This window comes from Etheostoma cragini, chromosome 2 (assembly GCF_013103735.1).
Source record: "Etheostoma cragini isolate CJK2018 chromosome 2, CSU_Ecrag_1.0, whole genome shotgun sequence".
Lineage (NCBI taxonomy): Eukaryota > Metazoa > Chordata > Actinopteri > Perciformes > Percidae > Etheostoma > Etheostoma cragini.
This window is the reverse complement of record NC_048408.1, coordinates 19,642,167-19,649,838: the sequence shown is the minus strand read 5'-3', so window position 1 is coordinate 19,649,838 and position 7,672 is coordinate 19,642,167. Positions and strand designations below refer to the sequence as shown.

Genomic DNA, 7,672 nt, shown 5'->3' with positions numbered 1-7,672 from the left:
GGCATCTTCATCTCAACATTTGATGAAGGAAAGCCTCGCTGGGTTTTAACTCGAAATCTCTTGGCTCACAAGGTTACGGTTTTGTATTGTTGACTATTTATCCTCTGTATTGGCGGGAGCTGTGGATGATGATGCTGGAACATAACTGCACAGCAAGATGTTTGAATTTTACGGTCTTCTTTTGTCAGTCCAGTCATGTTTTCAATGTGACACTAAATGGTTAAGATGTTATTTAATTAGAAATGCAGGCAGATTGAAAATATTCATATTCTCACTACATTTGAGTTTGTGCCAAGCCCCTGTTTGAATGATCACTACGTTTGAGTCACAGGGATGAAGCACCAGTTTTTCTGATAAATCCTGCAGACCTATAGAAACTTTTTTTTGTTACATCAGGCTGAAACAAATAATGTGCGGTTTGTTGCACTACGATAAAAAAAGAGATAACTTTAAATGGACTTTTCATCAATTCTGGCTGATCATCCATTACCACTGTTTTTAACTCATTTCACAAGTTACAATTCTATTTCCTAATGGGAGACAACAGTAAAGTAAATTGTTTTTAACATTTTTCTTATTTGTTCATATTCATGTCACATTTTAATGTTTTATATTTTCATACAAATTACAACCATGGTAATTTTCTTGTAAAGTACAAATATAGGCATGGAGAATTCTAAAATTTCCAGATAACTGGAAAAGAATCAAGTTAATAAATAAAAAATAAATAAAAACTCGCCACAAGGTCAAAGAGTACTGCATCAATTTTGGAGTACTCCACAAATGTAGTGTTTATTCAAAGGACTCCACACTAGCTAAAGAATGTAAAAGAACAAAATTCTAATTTGTAACAAACTTTTTTTCACACAGATGGTTAGAAGTATTGTTGGGATTTTAGAATTATCTTCAGAAGAGCTGTTAAGTTGTTTTTCAGCTACAACTCAACTGAGACTCAAATGTAACAGTAAGATGATCGTGAACTCACTGGGGCTGGTTTCTGACATAGAGCCTGACTCTTCAGTCTACTGAGAGACCCGGTTAAGCACTTAGTATTCACAGGTAACGGTCATCTGAGAATATGCTTTGATCTGTCCTTTGCAATTTTAGCCCAAGTTCCTTTAATAGTGTTTTAACAGCAGCCACCTTAAAGTTAAACCACTACAGTGTGAAAACATGCCAGGATGCCCGGATCTATCCGATCAACATGGTGGGTCATGGATCTGCAGATTCAAATGGTTGTCTCCAGCAGATTTATTTGGGTTAGGGTTAACCTTCTCCTAAATGTAAAATGGTATGTTTCTTTAAAAGTGCCTTAGACACTAAATAGGAACATAAGCAGCCAGTGACTTACAGATGTGAAAAGGAGATGAAACTGGTACACCAAGGAGATATTCAACACGTAATTATTTTCCTTATATATTTTTGCTGTGCTTCATATCATATCATCTCCGTGTTCATAATAACCTCCTAGCTAGAGTGTTGGGTCAGAATCAGTGTTACAGTATTTTAAGTAGGCTACATGAGAAGCGGAGCCCTCTGCAGCCGTATTTCCCAAAATTGATTTTCGTAGTAAGATTTAACTGTGTAACCACTCACAGGGGAAGCTTTGTACTGAATTTATTTTTGGGAAAAGATGTTCTACACAGGATTTCATTTGGTTGGGAGCTTTAACATCACAAGTAGTTAACTCATTATTATTCATCCGTCTGTGGACAACCAGGCATTCTACTGCAATTACTCTCGTCATATAATTTCTTGTATAGACCTACCTGTATTTCTAGACGGTAATTTTTTGTTTTGTAAAAGGAAAATAAAAGCATATTCATTGTAGCTGTGGCCATTGGTATGTTTCCTGTGGGGGGGGGGACATTAAAGGTAAAAATAAAATAAAGGTAAGCATAAACATCGTAAATGGACCCATGCTGATTTCCTGTTGCAGTGTATGTGAATGTCATCAACTGACAGTTACCAAGGGGCCAGGCTGTTGCCTAGCAATAGAATGCCATGAAACAGAACCAAATGGAGATCTGTAACTTTAAAAGATGGACAAACAAGTTTGAAGAAAAAAAAGTCCAGAAGAATCTTCATGAAAACCACCTGTTTTGTTTAATTTCATATTTAACACACAAAAATAATCTACAAAAGACCAAATTAAGTAACCAATTAACCACGTAATGTCATTTTTATCCTTCCTGAACCCCAAAGAAAGCAAAATGTATAAGATGTCACCCACTGCTCCAGTCACAAGACTTTACAATGACATCCTGAAGGACCCCACAGTGACACTCATGGGTTTATATTTTGGGGGGAGATGTCAGAATAATCCCACAAGCACACACATACACACACCAGCAACACCCCCATCTAAATGAGCTAACGTTAATGTTCCAGAACAATCTTTGGCGCTATTCTCGGTGCAGCTGGTCAGTCAGACACACATGGAACTAGTCGGGGAGGGGCAGCGAGAGACTCAGGAAGAACGGTTTTGTTAACGGAGGTATTCAGCCGAAGAAAGGTAATGTGATCTCTACAGGTGTATTCAGACAGACAATGAATGTAACTTTACTGACTGTACAACAGTAGCTGAACTAGCTAGCAACGGGCGGAACCGTTTCTATGGGAGTGTGACTTTGTTTGTGTTCAGCTCAGCTCTCGAGTCCCTGTACGTTTATTCAGTAGATACATAAACACACATACCAGAAAGACAAAAAAAAATGTCTTGAGTGGCATACATAGACTGTAAAAATAGTTTTTGGGGCTATCTGGGATTGAAAAGTGAAGCCAATGCAGAAATGCCTTAACGCTGCTTTTATCGAATTTACTGAGAGAGGTGACTCCACTGGTTGCAAAAATAAGTCAGTTTCTATAAATCAAGGAAAATGACCAAAATTCTCACGCGTTTTATTACTTTAGTAAACATGATCATAATATGTTTATGGCCTATATCACTACTTTCAAGTCTTCTTAAATACATCTTCTTTGTTTTGCAAATTATGGTCCCATTTATATTTAAAATGGACACATCAGGGGAGGCTTTGTGGGTGTAGCTACACACCGACCTGTCGGTCACGGTAGAGGCTTAGCAATGCCTACCCATGACCCTGCGTACATTAAAATAGTCGCAAACTTGTTTTTGGTTGCTGTTCATGTTTTTGTTTTAAACTCTCTCACTTTGTGTTTTCACTTCATTAAATTTAATTGGAACATTTGGTGGCTTAAAATGTACTGTTCAACGTTATGCCAACCAAGCTTGCCCTAGCTGATAACTTGAGAAGTTTGCCAATTTTCTGTACTGCCTTACGGGAAGATTGTTGGCAGAAGCACATGGAGGTCCGTGTTTACCCGTGGGTTAGTCCCCACTGAATGGTTCGCTTCAGAAAGGTGAGGGTTAGTGCAGCGCCATTGCGACCATAAACACGGTCTTGGCTGCGTCGTTTTCCCCTGACCCACCCTCTCCTTAAAAATGGTCCCATCTGGTTGCAAGAAAACCAAGATGGTGACGCCTACATTGCCAAACTTGGAGCTTGAAAACGGCAGTCCACAAACCAATGGGGAATGTCACGGCTGCTACGTCCTCTATTATTACAGTCTATGGTGACATAACATCTACAAACATTCACAACTCCAGAAATGCACTGACAAGTGGAGTAGAGGTTGAAAGCCAAGCGGCGACTTGCACTTTTGCATTGAGCGTTTTACAGTCCTGCATAGATCTTTTTCATACTTTTACAATACAAACTAAGGCGTTGTGTTATATTAAGTTGGTTTAAGTCAATAAGCAGAGAAAGTAAATAAAAAAATCTCAACTTACATAAAAAACTAAAACAATTCAAGTAGGCTACAATCTAGATGTTTCTCCCCTCTCTCACAGTGGCTCGCCTCTTCAGAAGAGGAGCCCTACACTTTTTCAATTCAAGTCTTTTTTCCAGAAAAGGTCCAGTGTGATTTAACAGCACCAAAAACACACTGAGCAAGAGAGGGGCATCAAACGTACACTCGCTCATTATTGAGAAAAGGGGATACACGACTTCACCCATTCATACAGCATATAACTGTTTTTTGTGCCACACACACACACACACACACACACACAAATAAGTTATCTATATTAATTTAAGATACTACTTAACAGTCATTTGTGGGAGCAGAGGTGACCAACAATACCATTTCTATGGACACAACGATTCCCAAAAAGACAAAATAAAAATTCATAACTCAGTGTGTTTTTTCTTCTTTTTGTACTGCAAGAACAAGAGTCCCGTTAATCCACAATAGCTTAAATACAAATTATATTACGTAGCGTACTACTACTCATCTGTACCACCACCTTGCTCACATTCATTCCACAGTGATCAAGGTCAGTCATATGTAAACATGTTGACAAAAAAATAAAATATAAGCTGAACAAAAATAAAAGTGTTCTCGTCATTCACTCAGTCTTGTTCTCATACCCGGTTCATTAGAAAATACAGTTAAATTAATTCATCGTTGCCACTTGTAGCGAAGATAAACTGATTCTCCTTTAGGTCCATGTTAAAAGAGGCAGTGGAGCCCCGCTCCCTCATACCACATCACTGTGTCAGTCAATCAGAGGGAAGATTCTTGTTGGTAGCTGTGTCCAGGAGGCTGTGATGTCACCATGCTGGTGTCGGCCTCCTGCGCAGTTATTGGTCAGTGGGATTTCCTCTTCATGTCTCCACCCTGGCTTTGGTTTGCATCTGAGATGAGAAGAGGGGAGATTTCTAACAACTCTGACATCAGATAGTAAATGCCGTAAACATTCCTTGTAAATCTTTACAATCATTCCCTGAAATAACAAAGAGGTTCTGCCTTATTGCACAATCCCGAATTTCTTCAAAACCTGTCATTTTCAGCGTGTGGCTTGCTAGCACGAAGTATGTTGTTTACGTGGCAAAGAGATTTTGAGAACGGCAACACATAGAAAGCGGAAGGTGAGGAGTAAAGCAGGACTGTGGGTGTGTGCCTCATGGGCGAGAGATCAGGCTTTATCCTGGTAATGTAATTCGGTTGATCCAGTCTATTCATTATGTAATATTTAGGATGTATATAACATACACTGAAAGCCACAAAGTTTAACAAGCTCTGGCAACCTTTTTTTAATTTCCATGTGGTAAAGCATTCTTCTTGTACAATCTGTGTAATACAGTAGCCCTGAGAGACAAGTGACAAAAAATAATACATGTGGAGATAGATCTGGCAATGCAAGACTTCGTCACACAGGCTGCTGTAGAACAGGATAAAACTGTGTTTGAGTTTATGTCTCCTGGTTTAAATTTTCAGATGGATCTTTGACTTGAGTGCTGTGAATAATCCAGGTGAGACTGAACTGAATTTAGCCCCAGATGAAGCTACATACATTCATGGTGGACAGAATTCAAACCACATGTCACTGAGACATCAACTAGCAAATTATTCAAATTTTTAGAACATGCGTCTGTTGCGCTACAACTACAGGGGACAACCCTGTTGCATGCTAAACACCAAATATACCGATGCAAGCGGGAAGTTACAGAGCAATCAACACAGCAGCTGAGCAGAGGACGACAGGTCGTCTCGACACAGACAGATGGAGGGTGAAGAGGAGGGAGTAGGAATGCAGATTACCTGAGAAAGCAAGCTGCAAGTGAGGAGGTAGGGCTGCCTGCGACCCTGACTGGAGACTCTTATACAGATCTGAGGAAAGATGGCGGGAAGATGAGAGGGAAAAAAGGCAACAACAACAATCAGGGGGAATATGGAAAAGATGACGGGGGGGGCGCCAAGTGAGAGGACAGGATCAAAGTGAGGCAGCAAGGTACAAAAGGTTGAGATGAAGGACGGACACAAAAGATGGAGAGAACAAAGGAGGGAGAGGGCGGTTTATAAAACAAAATGGAGACCGGGCAAGAGGGTCACAGCGAGAGATGTGGAGCACAGCAGGCACAGTGGAGGTGCTGCTGGTACACTCTTTAGTATGAGCGCACACACACAAACGTACACAAGGCTGGAATAAAACACCTATGAATATGTAAATGGTTCCCATTTATTATCACTTTCTTAGCTAATCTATCCTTACTTCTTACATCCATCCTTCATATACACATCCTCCTCTGCTTCATATAGTGCTCAACGAGTTGATAATTTCTATTTTTCTGAAAAATGTTGCGGTTGTGATTTAAATTGCGATTTTAAACTTCAGCCCTGTACACCGAGTTTGTACCATTAATAGTCAAATGTATTTCTCTATAAAAAGGAGAAGAAAAAAAAAACGTGATTATTTGCTTGTAATGGGTTTCTCTTTAGGTGTTAAGTTTGAAAAAATGTACCGCAACTTACAGATAATTTAGATTGTTACACTGCTTAACTACAGCTGTCTAGATTTGCGCGCTCTAGTAAACTGCATTCTTTTAAATTGCAATTTTGATCCAAAAAACTTTTGTTCAGCCTTCATCTGTATAATTACAGCTGCATATATATTCATGGGGCTAATCAATAAAAAAAAGAAAAGAAAAGAAAATCAGGGTTCAAATGTTTTTTGAAACTATGAAAAGGTCAAGATATTAAATAAAAACTAATTCAAAAATTAAACTAAGAATAGGAGGTGATATTCTATATTTTGCTTTTTGTCAACAATTCTGTGCCAAAGAGCTGCATTGTCCAAAAACTCTTTAAACACATCGATGAGTTAGAGGTTCCTTTTTAAAATGATGGTACATCACCAACTTTAAAAAAAGTAAAGCCAAGAAGTTTTCCTAATACTGTTCAACAGTGTCTGTTTTGTGTCCCGTAACGTTGTGCTTGCCCAAAATTATTTTGTCTTTGAACTAAAATCCCAAATATTATTTCCTTTTTTCTCTTAATCAATGCTAAGCAACACATCTGAAAAAAATCTTTCACAAGTTGTGTGCCAACTCACCCATTAGGTCGCTCTGTGCTAGGGTGTATCCTGAGTTGGAGCTGGGGACTGAGCCCATGCCAGCGGCCCCTGGGGCTCCAGCTGGGCTGAAATTGAGCAATGAGGGGAACTGAAAGGGCAGCGAGACGGGCACCAGGCCTCCCAACATCCCGAAGCCAAGGGGCAGAGCGCCGGGGCTGCCCAGGAGCGATGTGCCTGCTGTTGATACCTACAGAAAACAAGATGCAATGAAAAGGGAGATCAAACATTTTATTGAGAAATATAACTACATTGTCCAATACAATGTTTTTGTTCCCAAAGGAACTAACCTGTGAGAGGTGTGACGTTGTGGAGGACGTGGCTAAAGTTCCTGAAGCCGCCCAACCGTTTCCTGTCTTTGAGCTTTGAGCCCCGCCCATCACCCTCTGCCTCTGCCCGTGGTTGGCTGAGACTGAAGGGGCAGAAGACAGGGGAGTTTTGTCTGTGCGACTGCAGAGAGCTGATGTCACTCCCTTGTTGTTGATGGAGTTGCTGTTGATGCTACTGTTGCTCGTCGTGGACTGAGCTTTCTGGCCTCCAGCGAAGCTGAAGCTGCCCTGCGTCTGCTTCACCTGCCCGCCCCCCGATACACTGAAGGGGGGCCGAAAAGGTTTTGGGGTTTTGGAGGAGTACTGGTGCTGTTGCTGTTGGCTTGGGATCATCTGATGGGAGAGCGGGTGTGAGGGTGAGGATGACGGGGAGGGTGAGGGAGGTGGGGTGGGTGCAGGAGGCCGAGGG

At 40.6% G+C, this 7,672-nt stretch overlaps 2 protein-coding genes across 2 annotated transcripts in view; one reads left to right on the top strand and one right to left on the bottom strand.

Moving 5' to 3' along the window:
- LOC117937103 (myosin-10-like) overlaps positions 1-1,830 on the top strand; it is a 56,863-nt gene extending 55,033 nt beyond the window's left edge. The window contains exon 44 of the mRNA XM_034860806.1: positions 1-1,830. This exon is cut by the window's left edge and continues 981 nt beyond it. The gene's annotated coding sequence lies outside the window, so the exon portion shown is untranslated.
- A 2,400-nt stretch (positions 1,831-4,230) lies between these two features.
- LOC117951761 (ubinuclein-2-like) overlaps positions 4,231-7,672 on the bottom strand; it is a 16,926-nt gene continuing 13,484 nt past the window's right edge. Inside the window, exons 15-18 of the mRNA XM_034883645.1 lie at positions 7,225-7,671; positions 6,917-7,124; positions 5,626-5,694; positions 4,231-4,718 (exon numbers count right to left, since the gene is read on the bottom strand). Of these exons, the coding sequence (XP_034739536.1) occupies positions 4,672-4,718; positions 5,626-5,694; positions 6,917-7,124; positions 7,225-7,671 (771 nt within the window). The 3' untranslated portion in view covers positions 4,231-4,671. The remainder of the gene's footprint in view (positions 4,719-5,625; positions 5,695-6,916; positions 7,125-7,224; position 7,672) is intronic.